At 31.3% G+C, this 21,474-nt stretch overlaps 1 protein-coding gene across 1 annotated transcript; it reads right to left on the bottom strand.

The window, feature by feature from the left end:
* Window positions 1-18,180: 18,180 nt before the first annotated feature.
* LOC139857105 (cytochrome P450 CYP72A219-like) lies at window positions 18,181-20,726 on the bottom strand. Its single transcript, XM_071845829.1, has 5 exons — window positions 20,391-20,726; window positions 19,693-19,913; window positions 19,319-19,563; window positions 18,823-19,207; window positions 18,181-18,749 (listed from the first exon to the last, which is right to left on the bottom strand). The coding sequence occupies exons 1-5, from the start codon at window positions 20,674-20,676 to the stop codon at window positions 18,324-18,326; spliced, it is 1,563 nt and encodes a 520-aa protein (XP_071701930.1). The 5' UTR covers window positions 20,677-20,726; the 3' UTR covers window positions 18,181-18,323.
* Between the last annotated feature and the right edge of the window lie 748 nt (window positions 20,727-21,474).

The raw sequence follows: 21,474 nt of genomic DNA, 5'->3' as shown, positions 1-21,474 counted from the left end.
AAGAATGAAAGTGTTTTTAGGTGTTTTTGGTCGTTGGTGTATGGATTAGATATAAAGGATATGTAATTTTGTTTTCATGTAAATAAGTCATGAATGATTACTCATATTTTTGTAATTTTATGAGATATTTCATGCTAGTTGCCAAATGATGGTTCCCACATGTATTAGGTGACTCACATGGGCTGCTAAGAGCTGATCATTGGAGTGTATGTACCAATAGTACATACATCTAAAAGCTGTGTATTGTACGAGTACGAATACGGGTGCATACGAGTAGAATTGTTGATGAAACTGAATGAGGATGTAATTGTAAGCATTTTTGTTAAGTAGAAGTATTTTGATAAGTGTCTTGAAGTATTTCAAAAGTGTATGAATACATATTAAAACACTACATGTATATACATTTTAACTGAGTCGTTAAGTGATCGTTAGTCGTTACATGTAAGTGTTGTTTTGAAACCTTTAGGTTAACGATCTTGTTAAATGTTGTTAACCCAATGTTTATAATATCAAAAGAGATTTTAAATTATTATATTATCATGATATTATGATGTACGAATTTCTCTTAATATGATATATATACATTAAATGTCGTTACAACGATAATCGTTACATATATGTCTCGTTTCAAAATCATTAAGTTGGTAGTCTTGTTTTTACATATGTAGTTCATTTTAATATACTTAATGATATGTTTAATTATCATAATATCATGTTAACTATATATATAACCATATATATGTCATCATATAGTTTTTACAAGTTTTAACGTTCGTGAATCACAGGTCAACTTGGGTGGTCAATTGTCTATATGAAACCTATTTCAATTAATCAAGTCTTCACAAGTTTGATTGCTTAACATGTTGGAAACACTTAATCATGTAAATAACAATTTCATTTAATATATATAAACATGGAAAAGTTCGGGTCACTACAAATATGCCCCTTTTTATTAAGTCTGGTAATCTAAGAATTAGGGAACAGACACCCTAATTGACGCGAATCCTAAAGATAGATCTATCGGGCTCAACAAGCCCCATCCAAAGTACCGGATGCTTTAGTACTTCGAAATTTATATCATGTCCGAAGGTGGATCCCGGAATGATGGGGATATTCTTATATGCATATTGTGAATGTCGGTTACCAGGTGTTCAATCCATATGAATGATATTTTTGTCTCTATGCATGGGACGTATGTTTATGAGAAATGGAAATATGAAATCTTGTGGTCTCTTAAAATTATGAAATGATTATTTATGTTAAACTAATGAACTCACCAACCTATTGGTTGACACTTTAAAGCATGTTTATTCTCAGGTACGAAAGAAATCTTCCGATGTGCATTTGCTCATATTAGAGACATTACTTGGAGTCATTCATGACATATTTCAAAAGACGTTGCATTCGAGTCGTTGAGTTTATCAAGATTATTTAAAGTCAATTATAGTATATATATTATGAAATAGTATGGCTGCCGTCAACTTTCGATGTAATGAGAGATTGTCTTTTCAAAAACGAATGCAATGTTTTGTAAAATGTATCATATAGAGGTCAAGTACCTCGTGACGTAATCAACTGTTGTGAATCGTTTATAATCAATATGGACTTCGTCCAGATAGATTAGGACGGGTCTCTACAGCATTATCCTTCAAGAAAGACAAGCTTTTAGTTGCAATTGTTCTAATTTCAAGTAATTATCGTTTAAATAATAAAATGTGAAGACAAAAGACAGATTCGACGATTTGAAGACGCAAATGACCAAAAAGCTAAAAAGTACAAAGTACAATTCAAGTGGTTCAATTTATTGATGAAAAACGTCTCAAAATTACAAAAGTACAAGCCGCAAAACGCAAAGTACAAGATATTAAATTATACGAAAAGGCGTTCGAAAATTCGGAACCGAGACATGAACCAACTTTCAACGCTCGACGCAACGGAGCTTAAAGTACAAGTCAACTATGCACAAGAATATAATATAATATTTAAATAATTCATAATAAGAATAATAATAAATAATAAAAAGTTGTTAATTGAGAATAGTTAAAGGGTCATAAGTGAAAATTTCAAATCAATAATTCGCAATGAGATATTATTGATTCAACTTTGAATGGTAGCCAGCTAACATTCCACCTACAACAGTATCAATCATTTGCCTATAAAAGCAAGGCACGGAGTAATGAAGAAACTACACCTTTTTGTTTTCCTTTCTCATATCATATACGATATATATATTTATATTTTATAATTATAATTTTAATTTAAGTTTAATAATAATTGGGTTATTGTAAGAATGTTTTACAGGTTTTAAATCGAAACACTGTCTGTGTAACGCTACGCTATAAATAATCATTGTAAGTTATGTTCTTCCTTTTTAAATTAATGTCTCGTAACTAAGTTATTATTATGCTTATTTAAGCCGAAGTAATTGTGATGTTGGGCTAAATATTAAGATTTGGTAATTGGGCTTTGGACCATAATTGGGGTTTGAACAAAAGACCGACACTTGTGGAAATTAGACTATGGGCTATTAATGGGCTTTATATTTGTTTAACTGAATGATAGTTCGTTAATTTAATATAAAGATTTACAATTTGACGTATCTATAAATAACCACATACACTCAATCGGATACGATGGGCGGGATATTTATAAGTACTAATAATTGTTCATTTGACAGGACACGGGGATGGATTAATAGTCAATGGACTCATTAAAACAGGGGTGGATTACATACAATGAAAATTGGTGTAATTGTTAACAAAGTATTAAAACCTTGTTACAGTTTAAGTCCTCAATTAGTTGGAATAATTGACTTCGGGTATAAGGGTAATTTGACGAGGATACTCGCACTTTATAATTATGGCCGATGGACTGTTATGGACAAAAACCAGATAGACGTATCGAATAATCGTATGATCGTATGATCGAGTGTTTGGTATTTTTAGAAAGCTTATGACATGTACTTGTGATCTGGAGTTTATCATAATTTCTCGATGTGTCATTTGTGATCAATGCTTGTCCGATTGCATGACCTTTGTGAACGCGTACGATAACTAAACTAGTAAACGTTAATTTGCTAAACGAATGTGTAAAACTTATGAGTTGACCTTGGTTTGACTTTGTGACATCACTGACATAACCTACTGATGATGTTGACTTAGGTTTACCAACTTGACCAAGTTTGACTTTTGTTTTACTTGCATGAACTAGTTGACTTTTGTGTTGACTTTTACTTTACAAGTGCGTCGGTATGAGCAATAGGACAACTGTACTGTAAATCACTCTATGGAAATAGACTTATGTAACTATATATTGATATATCTAGGTTACATTACTCGCACTTAATTAACCGACAAGTCTTTACTTTTGCGAAACTTTCAAGTGCACTCAAGGTGGGTCTACAGTCCCATACACTTTTACTTTTTGGGATGTGATAACATGTTGTTTTTAAACTGTATTACGAATTAGACACGAGTACCAAAACTGAATATACATATGAGTTCGATCAAAAATCCCTTAGCTTGAATATATTAATTACATACGTAAGCTCGAATCATAGGGACGAATCCGTTAGGTTTGACAAACCTCACTCAACGAACGAGTGTTTATTACTTCGTAATCATATACTTGACTAGTGTATGCTATATAGGGTAAAGGAAGTCGTGTAGCGAAAAATCTATCCGCGGGTTAAAGCTTTATATTCAAGTGCTCATAACAGATGTATAATTTTTACTGCTTTAAACGAAATCTCGTGGTCTAACAAACATTTGAAACTAGACATGGTATTGTCTAACAAACATTTGAAACTAGACATGGTATTGTCTAACAAACATTTGAAACTAGACATGGTAATATCTAAAAACATTTGAAACAGGACACAGTGTGTCTACAAACTTTTGATACGAAACATTTGTGGGCTAATACTGATAAATGTTTACTGATTTCTGAATACTAATTTCGGATACTGATTACTGATAAACGATTCTGATAACTGATTTTCGATAAACGATTTCTGGAAACCATTTTCTGAAACAAATGATAAACTATTTACTTAAACCTGTAGATTCATTCAATTTATGTTGACCCGTTTTGCATGTTTTATCTCAGGTATTAATTTTTTCCGCTGAAGAACTTTGTTGTTACGTAGAAGTCAAGCCATGCACTAGGACCAGAGTTAACATCACTGTTAATGAATTTTGACGGGGTGTTATAGATGGGTAAAAAAATCTTAACGGGCGGGTCGCGATTATAAAGGGTCTATGCCCGTCGCCGCAGGTGCCATCCCCAAGTGTCAACCGGCAATCTATTATGATCCGAGAATTATGTGTTAGAGAAAATTATTTCCTTAAACCACACGCGACCGTTCCTTGATTTTTCAAGTGAATACTTGCCTTACCTAATTTTCGAATCACTGGCTACGTTTCATTCGTCAATCACAATTTCAAGATGTATATGATGTGATGACCCGGAAATTTCCGATCAAATTTAAACTTAATCTTTATATGATTTCTATACGATAAGCAAAATATGTAATGTTGAGTCTAGAAAAGTTTGAAACGATGTTCATATATTCAATTGACCTTCGACTGCTCTCCACGATTCATGAACAAGTAATTGTAAATAGATATGTGTGTATATATACATAAATAATAATTCGAAATATAATTTGAAGTATTATATGTTGTTGTTATTAAAAATTAATAAAATAAAAAATAGAATATTATAATAATTATTATTTAAAATATATCTTTATATATAAATAAAGTATATTAAAAATAAATATTAAATGATTGTAATACTCGTTTGATGTTTCGATTGATATTAAGCAAGTTAAATTTAAACTTATGTAATTTTAAAATAAACGGTGATACGAAAATGAGTTCTATAAATTTTAGGCTTATTAAAAATGTATTCAGGAACTACTTGTTAAGTTTTAACACTTTTTATATTTTACCCAAAATTGAGAGGGACAGTTGATGTAATTTTCATTTAATAAATTAGTGATCGAATTTTATACCATAGTGACTGAAATAAATAAATATAATTATTATAAAAATATGGAATTTTTCTGAAGACTTTTTATTCGCCACTGAGTGAACAACGGGGCACGATATATATTCCATTAAAAAGTGTCGGTAGGGAACTGTTGTTTGAAGAGCACGTTTTATTTATTTATTTATTCTTCAATCATTAGTACATTATTTATATTTATATTAATATTAATTGATTATTATTAAACACATAAGAATATGAGATGTATATAGATATGTATAGATGGCTTTCTGTAAAGGGGATCAACCAACAAAACCTTACCCTCACTACCACTTTATTTGATCTCCATCACCACCATTCCGGTACCATTCTCGCCACCATCAATCCCCTCCGGCCACCGCCATATACCACAACCACCATTCTAACCACTCTCGAACATCACCTTCATGACACCCATATCATCTTGATCTCGCTATTTTCTTGTTCGAATGACAACACCACTAAGAACCCCATCAATCCTTGTTATTTTCGAACAGTCCCAAACCATCATCAACCTCACACTTTCTCTCTCTCTCTTCTTTCTCTCTCTCCCTCTCATGTTATTTTCGGTTTTCCTGCCTTATTACTGTACAACGTGTATGATATGATGAAGATGGTGGAATGAAACTTTGAAGGATGGAGATGCATAAAATATGATGGTGATACGATGGTGTTACATTGGGCAAGAAAATGACGGTAATGTTCCTTTGATAGTGAGCTAGACGATGATGATCAAGGATTCAAGGTTATGATCATAATTATGTTATGATTATGATTCATGATGATGTTGTATTGATGTTGATTAATGATGACGATGGTTACGGACGATGTTGATGATAATGAAAATTGATGATGATGAAAAATCGAGTGTCGATGATGAGAATAATACGATGAAGATATTAAGTGAAGATGATGTTGTATGATGATGATGATGATAAATCCATGGAAGTATGATAAAGGAAATGATGATAATGATTACGGTATTATGTTAATGACGATGGAAGTCATAGATGATGAAGAGAAGATTGGCTAGAAATGGTTAAATTAAATTGAAATGGAGATTTAAAATAGAAAAGTAGGAATAGAGGGACGGTTGGGTGTGTTGTTGGTGAACGAGAGGTCCTGAGTTCGAACCCATGCCTCTACCTTTTTTTTTAATTGTAAGAGAAACTGTTGTGGGCCGTAATTAATTGTTGTTGGGCCGATTTATTTGCTGTTGGGCCGTATTAATTAAAATTTCCATTGGGCCGTGATTCAAATCGAAATCCAATTACAAATTCAGTTGGGCTGTAAACAAAAATTGGTTCAAGTAGGAAGGTGATGAAGTTATGAGAAAAATAAAAACGATTTGGTATATAAATAAAAATGCGAAATAAAACAATAACACATGAATGCTTCAGTGGTTTGGAAGGGAGTTGTTTAAACGAGATGTCGGGAGTTCAATCCCTGGCGCGAGCATTGGAGTCTTTTTTTTTAAGGCTTATCAAATTGAGGTAGTTTTTCTATTATTATTATTATTATTATTATTATTATTATTATTATTATTATTATTATTATTATTATTATTATTATTATTATTATTATTATTATTATTATTATTATTATTATTATTATTATTATTATTATTATTATTATTATTGTTATTGTTATTATTATTATTATTATTATTATTATTATTATTATTATTATTATTATTATTATTATAATTATTATTGTTATTATTATTATTATTATTATTGTTATTTGTATTGTGATCATTAGTTATTATTATTATCACATGTATTATAAATACTAATATTATTAATGCTAAAATAAGTATTAGTTATCATTATTATGATTATAATTACAATTATAAATAATATTAATATTAATATCATTTTGTTACCAAGTAACATCATTAAGTATTATTAGGGTTATTATTAGAAATATTAAAATTGATATAGGTATTATTATTATTATCATTAAATAAAAATATTATTATTAACAATATCATTATTATTATTAATATTATCAATTTTAATAAAGTTATTATTATTATTATTATTATTATTATTATTATTATTATTATTATTATTATTATTATTATTATTATTATTATTATTATTATTATTATTATTATTATTATTATTGTTATTATTATTATTATTATTATTATTATTATTATTATTATTAGAAAATCATTAATACTAAAAATTGCCTTTTTAAAACAGATAAATATTTTGTACATAAAATTTACTTATTATATAAACTATACTTATAATAAAATTTCACATAACTATATATATCAAACCTACTAAAAATTATTTATATAAATAAGTACAAATAACAAACTATCAATTTTTAAATACAACATTGAACAAGTATGTATATAAATATATTAATATAACTATATAAATATTAACCATTTTGATTATATACACAAATTAAATATACATAAGATATAAATTAAGGATATAATGAATAAATTAGTTCAATTACAATTACATGTGTTTTAATATATATATTACTGAAATAGGTTCGTGAATCCGAGGCCAACCCTGTATTTGTTCAATGTCGTTCTATATATTTTTACTACAAAATAAAGTATGGTGAGTTTTCATTACTCCCTTTTTAAATGCTTTTGTAATATATATTTTTGGGACTGAGAATACATGCGCTGCTTTTATAAATGCTTTACGAAATAGACACAAGTGATCGAAACTACATTCTATGGTTGAATTATCGAATCGAATATGCCCCTTTTTATTAAGTCTGGTAATCTAAGAATTAGGGAACAGACACCCTAATTGACGCGAACTCTAAAGATAGATCTATCGGGCCCAACAAGCCCCATCCAAAGTACCGGATGCTTTAGTACTTCGAAAATTTATATCATGTCCGAAGGAGGATCCCGGAATGATGGGGATATTCTTATATACATATTGTGAATGTCGATTACCAGGTGTTCAATCCATATGAATGATATTTTTGTCTCTATGCATGGGACATTTATTTATGAGAAATGAAAATCTTGCGGTCTATTAAAATGATGGAAACCATTGTTTATGTTAAACTAATGAACTCACCAACCTTTTGGTTGACACTTGAAAGCATGTTTATTCTCAGGTACGAAAGAAATCTTCCGCTGTGCATTTGCTCATTTTCGAGATATTACTTGGAGTCATTCATGGCATATTTCAAAAGACGTTGCATTCGAGTCGTCGAGTTCATCAAGATTAATATTAAGTCAATTATAGTTGGATATATTATGAAATGGTATACATGTCGTCAACTTTCGTTGTAAAGAAAGTTTGTCTTTTAAAATCGAATACAATGTTTGTAAAATGTATCATATAGAGGTCAAGTACCTCGCGATGTAACCAACTGTTGTGAATCGTTTATAATCGATATGGACTTTGTCCGGATGCATTAGGAACGGTCTTCACAGTTGGTATCAGAGCGGTGGTCTTAGCGAACCACGTCATGCATTAGTGAGTCTGGACTTCGACCGTGTCTGCATGTCAAAAGTTTTGCTTATCGTTTTTGTCGGAAATTATCTGCTTATCATCCTTAGGAAATTACCTGCTCATTATTCTTAGTCTAGACATGTCTTACTGCTCTGTTGTATAGACAGTGTATAGATAAATTCATATCTTAGCGTATTTATTATTGTTGCCTTTGCCTGACAGCTTTCGTAGATTCCTCTGTAACTTATGGGATTTTAGTATTATATATGCATATGTAAATTATGTATTGCAGGGTACTAATCTACATCCTATAATCTATTTCTTATCAAAAAGTCCTTCATCTGATCATACGAGATGAATCCCTCAACCAGTTCAAATTCCTTGGAGTCCGACAGCTATTCCGATATGGAGTTTCACCTATCAGCGTCCCGGAATGAATCAACCAATCAGTCATCCCCAATTCATCTGATGAGTTCGTAGTCGACTCAATCAATGGAGACGAGAAGAAGGCGATCTTTTTCACCAACCAAATTCACCTCTTGACGAAAAAAAGACTGAAGCACCTATCGGCGAACCAAATTAGAACACCATTTTCACTCTCATTTCCCGAATATCTCGCCACGAACATATCATATCTCATATTCTAAACTTTATTCATTCGCTGTTCCAACCGCCAATCATCCCGGATTAATCAAAGAAGTCAACGAGCTTCGCGCCTGAGTTGTAGCCTTGAAAAATATGGTGCAAAATGTACCAGCTTCAGCAACATCATCAACATCAACGGTATCACCAACAACAACATCCGCATCCCAAGAATCAATTTCACAATCTGCCCCACGAACACTAACATCATACGCACCATAGATAACAAGGAGTACCAACAGCAATGAACGATGAAGTATTGATCCATAACTTCATTAATATTCCGCGAAGAATATGTGGATCCTAATAGTTTTAGAGATTACTTATTCTAGCTCAAATCGAAAATCAAATGAGTTTAATATTATATTAACTCATTAAATCCATGATTACATCTGAAGAAGATATATATGTATATATATTTTCATAAAGGTTGTAATTGAAAATTCTTTCGTACAAACTGTTAATGGTGAAAATATTTTAACGGGTAGGTAATACCCGAGGAATATTTAGATTTCACAGTAATAAGTTACATTGTACATTCTTCGAATCTGATTCAACGGTCCTTTACTATCCTATTTACATCTACAGAGATACGTATCTGTTCACCGCAGAATAACCATTTTCATTCAATTTTATATTTGGATTTTGACCTATCAGAATCCAACAAGTGGCATAATGAAGAAATAATGGACACAATAAAAATTAATTAGAAACAGACTAATTGACAATATGAAATTTTGTTAAGAAACCACGCTAACAAAATCCTAGATAACTGTTCCTAGTTAACTGTTAATTCCATATTACATTTTATTTATCGCAATTTAATTATCGCAATTTATTTTATTGCAATTTTAATTCTCGCATGTTTATTTAACGTCATTTAATTTCTGTTATTTACTTTACGCACTTTATTTATCGTTATTTATTTTACGCACTTTAAATATCGGGGCACATATACAAGGTTTTGACATATCATATCGACGCATCTATATATATTATTTGGAATCACCATAGACACTCTATATGCAGTAATGATCGAGTTCTCTATACAGGGTTGAGGTTGATTCTACAATAATATATATACTTTGAGTTGTGATTGAGTCTGAGACATGTACACGGGTCAAGATATGTATTAATTAATTCGAATATTATATAATAAATTATATATGAATTATTATTTGTACACTGCTAACTGTGGACTATCGACTGTGGACTAATAATGTTGGACAATTAAAATGAATTAAAATACTGATTATAACATATGAAACTAAACAATTCTTCAAGTTGCCACTTGATTTCATCTCAAACCTCATTTATATCTTGACGATTACGACCCACGTTCAAACCTTTCATGATTCTTGAAAACATCTCAAACGAGAGAATGAACCAACCGCACTTCATCTACGGGAGAAAAGATTGATGCATTTAGTTATGCATCTGAAAAACTCTCAGAAACTGAGTAAACGTTTAACATGTAGTTGTGTTAATTCCTCTAGTGTTATTATTACCCAAAATAACTTGGTAATTCCTTTCAAAGTAGCAAATTTTGTCATAGCTTCAGCAAGTCAACTTCGACTTTTCACTCGAATTAGCTTATTATAACTCTGATATATAAGTTTACCTTTCGTCATCGACACCGAAAAACCGTTTATATCTTACTACATTAGCAGTAAACTTACCAGTAACTTCATTGATCTTTGATTTTATGAAAAGTTATTATATTCATTGAAATCCTATCACCTACTCGTCTGCATCTGATAACGAGAATTGTCGTACCAAATATCGAGAGTCAGCAATCAGTTTTGAAATCTCGTAGCATGTCTACATCAACAGTTATATGTAAACATATAACATTTATCTCTTAGAATTAGGATCTTCCATTCTGAAATTTTGAAAAGGGCACCCAGCCTACTAATTAATACATTGAACTTTGAAAAAGCTGAATGAAGCAGCAGAAAACTGTAGGCAACTGTAAACGACCTTAGTCGTCGGAAGTTTGTTGATAAAGAATAGTATGTTGGAAAAGCTCAGAAACGTTGGAACTGGAAAACGGATTGAGCTAACCATGAAGGAGACCAAGGACAAATACAAGGACCAAACCCTATATTCAAAGAATCCAGGTAATTCTGGATCCAATGAAATTGTTAGAGAATATCTTGCTCCGAAGTCATGTTAAAAATCTTGCGGAAAGATCTTTCTTCATCAACCATCGAACTTAGAAATTCCAAAATATCATCATCAATATCTTTGATATTTCTGAGGATATTTTTATAAATATTCTTGTCCGAAATTATATACCTCTTCGTGTTTCCTGTGTATCCTTATATTGGAAACATTCAATAGAAAATTTGGTACCGAAAAGCAGATTATGCAAAACTATGAAGAAAGCCGTGGACAAATCACAAAGAATAAGTTTGACTTCAAAGAATCCAAATGATTCAATGATTGCTAAAGTCTTTAGTGAATATCTTGCTCCTTACTCTAAACCCTTGCAGACAATAGTTTCTATCATCCTCTGATCTTAGATATTCCGAGATATTATCGTATCTTTCATTATAAATATCCTCCATATTTCTGGAGATATTTTTATAACTATTCTTATCTGAAATCATTAATCTCTTTGTGCTATCAGTATTACATCATATAGAAACTGTTAGTTTCTATATTCTGTAACTTTCGAGCTTAAAATATGAATGTTATTAAAGTAATGTTGGGAACTGATGCATGAGTTAGTATAATATAATGACACTTGATCAACGTGATTATATTATAGTAAGTCATGCTGAGTTTCTAAATGGAACATGATGATTCACAGATTATAACGTCATCATGTGTCATGTTACATAACTCTGTCATTCCGCTTAACTTCTGAACATATCAAGAAAGTATATTCTTGATAGTTCTATTCTCTGTGAATCTGGTAATTTGACAAATCAAATCGTGCTATTACGTCCCTTCACATTTATAACATTAACAATGTTCATTTTGAAACTTATATCTGCGAATTCTGGACCATTACAAGAGATGCCTAATCACAAAAAGAAGAAATGAACGGAAAAGGCTTGAAATAGAAATTGGAGTATAAATCGCAGCAAATAGGAGAGAACGTTAACTGGGGATGACAATGATTATAGAAAACAGAAGTAAGGACTCCGAAATATAAGGGAGAATATAAAACCCGATAACAACACATATATTACAAATCGTGAATATCAATGTTTATCGCAACATAAAGACACGGGAGAATTAAAAACAATATAACCCCGAGGGCAAAGTAGAAGAAAGCAGATTCCTCTGGTGAAAATTAGAAAAGGAGAATGATTGTTGCGATAGTAAGGATAAGGACAAGGATTAGAACTGGATTAAGCATTTTCAGAATCTTTTGGATGTATGAACTAAGAAAGAAAGTATAGGAATGGTGAAAATAATGAAACGAAAAAGTTTAATTTATAATGGGAACATCAGACAGAGTAATCGAGGCAGATCACCGCATTTAATTATAAAGATCCTAATCTCCTTATTCGTCGAAGAATCAAATCTCTCAGATTTTGAAGATTTTCTTTAATCCCTTGAATTCCGGAATTCAACCCTGACTCTGTCAAAAGTTAAGACGCACCTTATTTTCTAAATTCAACCCTGACTCTGTCAAAAGTTAAGACGCACCTTATTTTCTAAATTCAACCAAGACAACGTCAAAGGTTAAGACGAAACTTTATTTATTCATTTCACTCGTTGGTGATAGCTTCATTTGTACTCTTCGAATAATCGAGTTATTTTTATCCATATTACTTAATGATGATAAAACTCAATTTATCAACTCATATTCGTCATGAAAACATTTTTATTGTTAGCCATGACCACCTCACTCAAATTTCGGGACGAAATTTTTTTAACGGGTAGGTACTGTGATGACCCGGAAATTTCCGATCAAATTTAAACTTAATCTTTATATGATTTCTATACAATAAGCAAAATATGTAATGTTGAGTCTAGAAAAGTTTGAAACGATGTTCATATATTCAATTGACCTTCGACTGCTCTCCACGATTCACGAACAAGTAATTGTAAATAGATATGTGTGTATATATATATAAATAATAATTCGAAATATAATTTGAAGTATTATATGTTGTTGTTATTAAAAATTAATAAAATAAAAAATAGAATATTATAATAATTATTATTTAAAATATATCTTTATATATAAATAAAGTATATTAAAAATAAATATTAAATGATTGTAATACTCGTTTGATGTTTCGATTGATATTAAGCAAGTTAAATTTAAACTTATGTAATTTTAAAATAAACGGTGATACGAAAATGAGTTCTATAAATTTTAGGCTTATTAAAAATGTATTCAGGAACTACTTGTTAAGTTTTAACACTTTTAATATTTTACCCAAAATTGAGAGGGACAGTTGATGTAATTTTCATTTAATAAATTAGTGATCGAATTTTATACCATAGTGACTGAAATAAATAAATATAATTATTATAAAAATATGAAATTTTTCTGAAGACTTTTTATTCGCCACTGAGTGAACAACGGGGCACGATATATATTCCATTAAAAAGTGTCGGTAGGGAACTATTGTTTGAAGAGCACGTTTTATTTATTTATTTATTCTTCAATCATTAGTACATTATTTATATTTATATTAATATTAATTGATTATTATTAAACACATAAGAATATGAGATGTATATAGATATGTATAGATGGCTTTCTGTAAAGGGGATTAACCAACAAAACCTTACCCTTACTACCACTTTATTTGATCTCCATCACCACCATTCCGGTACCATTCTCGCCACCATCAAACCCCTCCGGCCACCGCCATATGCCACAACCACCATTCTAACCACTCTCGAACATCACCTTCATGACACCCATATCATCTTGATCTCGTTATTTTCTTGTTCGAATGACAACACCACCAAGAACCCCATCAATCCTTGTTATTTTCGAACAGTCCCAAACCATCATCAACCTCACACTTTCTCTCTCTATCTTCTTTCTCTCTCTCCCTCTCATGTTATTTTCGGTTTTCCTGCCTTGTTACTATACAACGTGTATGATATGATGAAGATGGTGGAATGAAACTTTGAAGGATGGAGATGCATAAAATATGATGGTGATACGATGGTGTTACATTGGGCAAGAAATGGACGGTGATGTTCCTTTGATAGTGAGCTAGACGATGATGATCAAGGATTCAAGGTTATGATCATAATTATGTTATGATTATGATTCATGATGATGTTGTATTGATGTTGATTAATGATGACGATGGTTACGGACGATGGTGATGATAATGAAAATTGATGATGATGATGAAAAATCGAGTGTCGATGATGAGAATAATACGATGAAGATATTAAGTGAAGATGATGTTGTATGATGATGATGATGATGATAAGTCCATGGAAGTATGATAAAGGAAATGATGATAATGATTACGGTATTATGTTGATGACGATGGAAGTCATAGATGATGAAGAGAAGATTGGCTAGAAATGGTTAAATTAAATTGAAATGGAGATTTAAAACAGAATAGTAGGAATAGAGGGACGGTTGGGTGTGTTGTTGGTGAACGAGAGGTCCTGAGTTCGAACCCATGCCTCTACCTTTTTTTTTAATTGTAAGAGAAACTGTTGTGGGCCGTAATTAATTGTTGTTGGGCCGATTTATTTGCTGTTGGGCCGTATTAATTAAAATTTCCATTGGGCCGTGATTCAAATCGAAATCCAATTACAAATTCAGTTGGGCTGTAAACAAAAATTGATTCAAGTAGGAAGGTGATGAAGTCATGAGAAAAATAAAAACGATTTGGTATATAAATAAAAATGCGAAATAAAACAATAACACATAAATGCTTCAGTGGTTTGGAAGGGAGTTATTTAAACGAGATATCGGGAGTTCAATCCCTGGCGCGAGCATTGGAGTCTTTTTTTTAAGGCTTATCAAATTGAGGTAGTTTTTCTATTATTATTATTATTATTATTATTATTATTATTATTATTATTATTATTATTATTATTATTATTATTATTATTATTATTATTATTATTATTATTATTATTATTATTATTATTGTTATTATTATTATTATTAATATTATTATTATTATTATGATTATTGTTATTTGTATTGTGATCATTAGTTATTATTATTATCACATGTATTATAATTACTAATATTATTAATGCTAAAATAAGTATTAGTTATCATTATTATGATTATAATTACAATTATAAATAATATTAATATTAATATCATTTTGTTACCAAGTAACATCATTAAGTATTATTAGGGTTATTATTAGAAATATTAAAATTGATATAGGTATTATTATTATTAGTATTATTAATTATTATTATTATTATCATTAAATAAAAATATTATTATTAACAATATCATTATTATTATTAATATTATCAATTTTAATAAAGTTATTATTATTATTATTATTAGTATTATTATTATTAGAAAATCATTAATACCAAAAATTGCCTTTTTTAAAACAGATAAATATTTTGTACATAAAATTTACTTATTATATAAACTATACTTATATTAAAATTTCACATAACTATATATATCAAACCTACTAAAAATTATTTATATAAATACGTACAAATAACAAACTATCAATTTTTAAATACAACATTGAACAAGTATGTATATAAATATATTAATATAAATATTAATCATTTTGATTATATACACAAATTAAATATACATAAGATATAAATTAAGGATATAATGAATAAATTAGTTCAATTACAATTACATGTGTTTTAATATATATATTACTGAAATAGGTTCGTGAATCCGAGGCCAACCCTGCATTTGTTCAATGTCGTTCTATGTATTTTTACTACAAAATACAGTATGGTGAGTTTTCATTACTCCCTTTTTAAATGCTTTTGTAATATATATTTTTGGGACTGAGAATACATGCGCTGCTTTTATAAATGCTTTACGAAATAGACACAAGTGATCGAAACTACATTCTATGGTTGAATTATCGAATCAAATATGCCCCTTTTTATTAAGTCTGGTAATCTAAGAATTAGGGAACAGACACCCTAATTGACGCGAACTCTAAAGATAGATCTATCGGGCCCAACAAGCCCCATCCAAAGTACCGGATGCTTTAGTACTTCGAAAATTTATATCATGTCCGAAGGAGGATTCTGGAATGATGGGGATATTCTTATATACATATTGTGAATGTCGGTTACCAGGTGTTCAATCCATATGAATGATATTTTTGTCTCTATGCATGGGACGTTTATTTATGAGAAATGAAAATCTTGTGGTCTATTAAAATGATGGAAACGATTGTTTATGTTAAACTAATGAACTCACCAACCTTTTGGTACACACTTGAAAGCATGTTTATTCTCAGGTACGAAAGAAATCTTCCGCTGTGCATTTGCTCATTTTCGAGATATTACTTGGAGTCATTCATGGCATATTTCAAAAGACGTTGCATTCGAGTCGTCGAGTTCATCAAGATTAATATTAAGTCAATTATAGTTGGATATATTATGAAATGGTATGCATGTCGTCAACTTTCGTTGTAAAGAAAGTTTGTCTTTTAAAATCGAATACAATGTTTGTAAAATGTATCATATAGAGGTCAAGTACCTCGCGATGTAACCAACTGTTGTGAATCGTTTATAATCGATATGGACTTTGTCCGGATGGATTAGGACGGGTCTTCACACGTGATTGTTAAATATGAGGGGGAGAAAACTTCATACGATTGATAAAGGAGTTCAAAATGAAAAGTTATATTTAGAAATGTTCTTGGACAACTAAGTTCAAGACCGCATTTCTGAAATGGTTCTTTGAACAACTAAGTTCAAGACCTATGGTTTTAAAAAGACTATTCAAGAAAATTATGTCAGTTAGCTACTCTCATGTTTCCAGGCCAAATTTTCAAAGTAGTTCAACACTTCTTCAATAGATGATGAAGATAATGGTTGTTTGAGGGGGAGTCAGTAAGTTAACTAAACGAGGATTCATCGTTAATTGAGAGCTAATTATGTTATTGAATTTTTATATACTCAAACGTACCGACTATTGACTCCACTGCAACTTCATATATCAAATATTATTGAGAAAGTTTGTTTTCAGGAATGTTTGGGAGATCCAATCGACAAAGAAAGCACTTCAAGGATAATAAGAGCTTTATCGAAAATGTTTGAGTTCAAAGTTGAACACATGACTTGGTCTATCATATGAAAGGGAAGGATGTGTTAGGAATAAAGCGAGCCCCAACAAGAACTTGATAACCCTAGATTATCATCCCACCAATAGCAAACAGATAATTTCTAAGTAAATGAATAATAAATGCAAGAAACGTAAATAATACGGGGAATTTTAACGTGCTTATGTCCAATATTGCCATTAGTTCAATCCAAGGCCAACCAAAGAGAAATTCTGTTAATTTTTGTAGGTGTTAGAGTTACAAGAAGCTAAGGGTTAAATCTATAAGGATACACAAAATAAGAAACAAATCCATGTGACTTGTTGAACACGAACAACCTCGTGTTTCGCGAGCCTCAACTCACGATCCGCGAGGGTCTTAAAACCCATATCACCAAAAGCTCGACTGCATTCTTTGCATTTTGACATAGCAGGTCGCGGTCCGGGATACCACCATTGCGATCCGTGGGGGTTGCTATGTACCTTGTTCCTTCTTCTTTTTATGCAAAGTCTCACCTCAACAGAATGTTATCAAGAAAGTTAAAGATCTCATTTTGAAGATTCAAGATCATATTCAATAGTTCACGCATAGGTTACAACTCACATTAAGGAAGAGAATGTTAAACCTAAATTATAGTGTAAGTTCGTGTTGATATGATATGTAAGGAGATGGTATATGAGAATATTAATACCATCTCCATGACATATTTTTCATAATCTTGCACACTTAGACACTTTTAACCAAAAGCTCTCACTAATACATAGTGAGACCTAATCCTAGCATGTTGAAATCTATGGAAGATTGAAAATATGTAACTAGAATCATAGATTCAGAAATATAGATTCATACAAATTCATCTTCACATTCACATTCATTACATCCATTATTCATCACCGATTCAAGAATTCTTCCATAAACACAAATTATAAACTTAATAGTAACCATTATCCAACATGTATAAGAACACTATTACAAACCATTAACGCTTATGCAAGATTAAGTGTGCGCCAAATTGAGGTACAAGTGTGGCGATAGTACGTGGAGCATGTGAATACGACGGGGAGAGCTCAAACGAGAAGCGTAGTAGAACCATAGCTAGCATCATTTTAGCTTCCAACAAAGAAAAATTTTGTCCAATACATACACGTGGACCCCCACCAAAGGGGAAATAAATTGTTTGTCCCTTTGTTGCTTTTAACGTCCCCTGTGAGAATCTCTCTGGGTTAAAATGTTTCACATCGTCACCCCACATATTAGGATCATGATGTGAAAGCATTGTATGCAGTTGTATTAATGTTCCTGCTGGCAACATTATGTTTCCTAATTTCGTTTCTTTGTGAACCATTCGTGACATTGCTGCCACTGGAGGGTAAAGCCTAAGAACCTCGAGGAAGATAATATTAATCTGTGAATCAAAAAATAGAAATTATAAAAACGGAAAAAATGTCTTATAGAAGTGCAAATAATGGAAAACGTACGATCTTTAGCTGACTTAACCCATCAGTGTCTGGTTTTCTATCACCAAAGACCTTTAAAACTTCGTCTCTTGCACGATTTTGCCAATCTATGTGTTGACCCAATAAAATCATAGTCCAAACAAGCAAATTTGCGGTAGTCTCTTGGCCTGCAAAGTAGAAAAGCTTGCATTCTTCTATGACGTCATCAATACTAAGTCCAAATTTGTCGTTTCCATGTTGTTTCACCTCTTTATAATTAGAATCCAATAATATGCCAAGGAGGTCATCGTTGCTAATTTTCCCTGCTTTCATTTCTATGAGTCGTTTTTTGATGATATTACTTACCAAGTCCTTTACTTCTTTGTAAATTGCTTTTATCCTCTTGTTGTTTTTTGTAGGCAAAAATCTTAAAAAATTTATAAACAATCCAAACATCATTAACTCCAAAGTAAAAATGTTGTTTTTAACCTTAAATAAGGTCATCATACACAAGATATTGTTGAAATTATGTACTGACCGTGATCCTGGAATGTAGATGGATCGAGAAGCCGTTATTACTAGGTCAGCTTGTTCTCGTTGAAGTTCAAATATCTTTCTTCCTTCCTCATAGCTGCTACCAAATGCAGTGCGTGAAATTACGTCACTGGTCATGGTTTGTAGATGAGGCCACACGTCAATTTCACATGAACTTTCTTCCTTAAAAGTTTCTTCCCATTTGTTGATCATCTCATTGCAACTATCATAAAACGCAGGTACCATATGCTATATAGAAACACCACATATATCGTATTTACTGAGTAAAAACATCAAAAAAGATTGACACAAATAGGTTGAATATATCACACTTGATTTTAAGTAATTGATACTGTAGTAAATTAATATAAGTACAACCTTAAGCTTCTCTGCATGAAAAGCAGGGTTAATTATCTTTCTGTGTTTCACCCATTGATCACCTTCGACAACCACAAGCCCTTGTACTAGCAACCTCGTTAACGGGTTTCCTCCTCTTATCTTCTGAAAGTCTTCATAATTTCCCAACATCTCTTTTTTCATTGTTGGATCGGTTATGTGTAGTATCGGCTTTGGACCCATCCATGTAAAGCAATTCTTACCTATCAATAATCAAAATCCCAATTAAATCATCAAATTTGTTAAAAGAAAAATTCATAGATCTTATAGCATGCATAACAAGGTCGTGATTAGTTTTGCCGATAAAAGAATATATAAGATAAGATAAGATAAGATAAGATAAGAAGTTGTGATGTGGTCCAGCGGTTGGTGGCCTGACTCCTTTAGGGGAGGTGAGGAGTTCGACCCCCGTTGGCTACATATTAAAAACACAATTTCATCTCTGCCATGAAGTATCCACCCATGGCACCTTTCCCATATCGTTTGGGGGGTAAAGGGGAGGGGGGTTTTACTTGGCCGTGCCCTTGGATCGGTTTCAAGGTTTCCTCCCGGGCAGCGATGGGGGCGGGGTTTATCGCTGCATCGGCATAGTCGAAACGGGAGATGATCGCAACGGGTGGTTAAAGTCCCCCTCGGGTGATCCCAATCGATGTTCAAAAAAATAAGATAACATAAGACGCACATACCATAAGTGGTAACCATGGTATGAGCAAATGATAAAACACGTGGCACGATATCGTCTGTCAAGTTTATAGGTTTAACGTTTGATTCGGTTATCATCTTCACCATTTTCTTCACATCTCCATATAAGAACTTGTAAGTAGTTCCCTTAAGTCCTTGGTCTCTTAGACATTTCTCCATCTTCTTTGGTTTCAACCATACCCAATCCAAAAACTTCAATGTATATATCACCACAACCATCCCTACACAACATATTACAGTCGAACTTAGACTTAGCTCCATCATAAAATGGGATAATGGGTTAGCTACCTTTTGGTGTTTTGAACTTTTGATAAAGAATTGAAAGAAAAGCTTTATTGAGGGAGACTTTAAGTTCCTTAGGTTTGAGTAATTAAGTTTTTCCTCATTTTATTGTTGTATTTTTTGTTGTTATCTGTTTGTGTTGTACTCAAGATGCATAGCTTACATTAAAATAAAGATACTACAGTTAATGAATAAATCTATATACTAACATATGTAACACCGATATCTTGGTTTAATTCATCAAGTATTTTTGTATAACTACAAACAGTATCCGGTCATTTTGTTCATCACTTTAACTGCTCGACACTTTAAATGCTCGACACTTTAAATGCTCGACACAAATATTAATTACAATTTACATTAATTTTTAAGCAGTATACTTCATTGATTGTGCTTATCATGTGTTCTTAGAGCACTAGTTTGCTTTTCCCTTAAAATATTTAGCATTTAGTTTAGCATAAATATTAACAAATATCCATTTCGATCGAATTGTTATTTTTTTTTGCATAGTTTTGTCTTATATCGATCATATACGGATGATATAGCTAAGTAATTACATACTAGTGAAATGACCCGTGGAACCACGAGTTTGTTTAAACGAAACAGTTTAATGATATGTTTTAGGTATTAAGTGAACGTAAATGCTAAAGTCATTTAGTTTAATGACCCGTGAAACCACAGAGTCCGACTAAGAAACTCGTCAGCTGAACATTTCATCAAACCCCTAAAATGCATATTAAACCATCCACATCCAAACATAAGAGATAATATTGGTTGTTA

The sequence above is a fragment of the Rutidosis leptorrhynchoides genome, chromosome 7 (genome assembly GCF_046630445.1).
Source record: "Rutidosis leptorrhynchoides isolate AG116_Rl617_1_P2 chromosome 7, CSIRO_AGI_Rlap_v1, whole genome shotgun sequence".
Lineage (NCBI taxonomy): Eukaryota > Viridiplantae > Streptophyta > Magnoliopsida > Asterales > Asteraceae > Rutidosis > Rutidosis leptorrhynchoides.
This window is presented reverse-complemented; position numbering and strand designations above follow the sequence as displayed.

What these genes read in the sequence shown, in the direction of transcription:
- LOC139857105 (XM_071845829.1), bottom strand. Translation starts at nt 20,676, where the DNA reads ATGATGGAGCTAAGTCTAAGTTCGACTGTAATATGTTGTGTAGGGATG. An exon ending in ATCTACATTCCAGGATCACG is followed by an intron (nt 19,208 to 19,318) that starts GTCAGTACATAA and finishes AAATTTTTTAAG; the next exon opens with ATTTTTGCCTACAAAAAACA. An exon ending in GGTTAAGTCAGCTAAAGATC is followed by an intron (nt 18,750 to 18,822) that starts GTACGTTTTCCA and finishes TTTGATTCACAG; the next exon opens with ATTAATATTATCTTCCTCGA.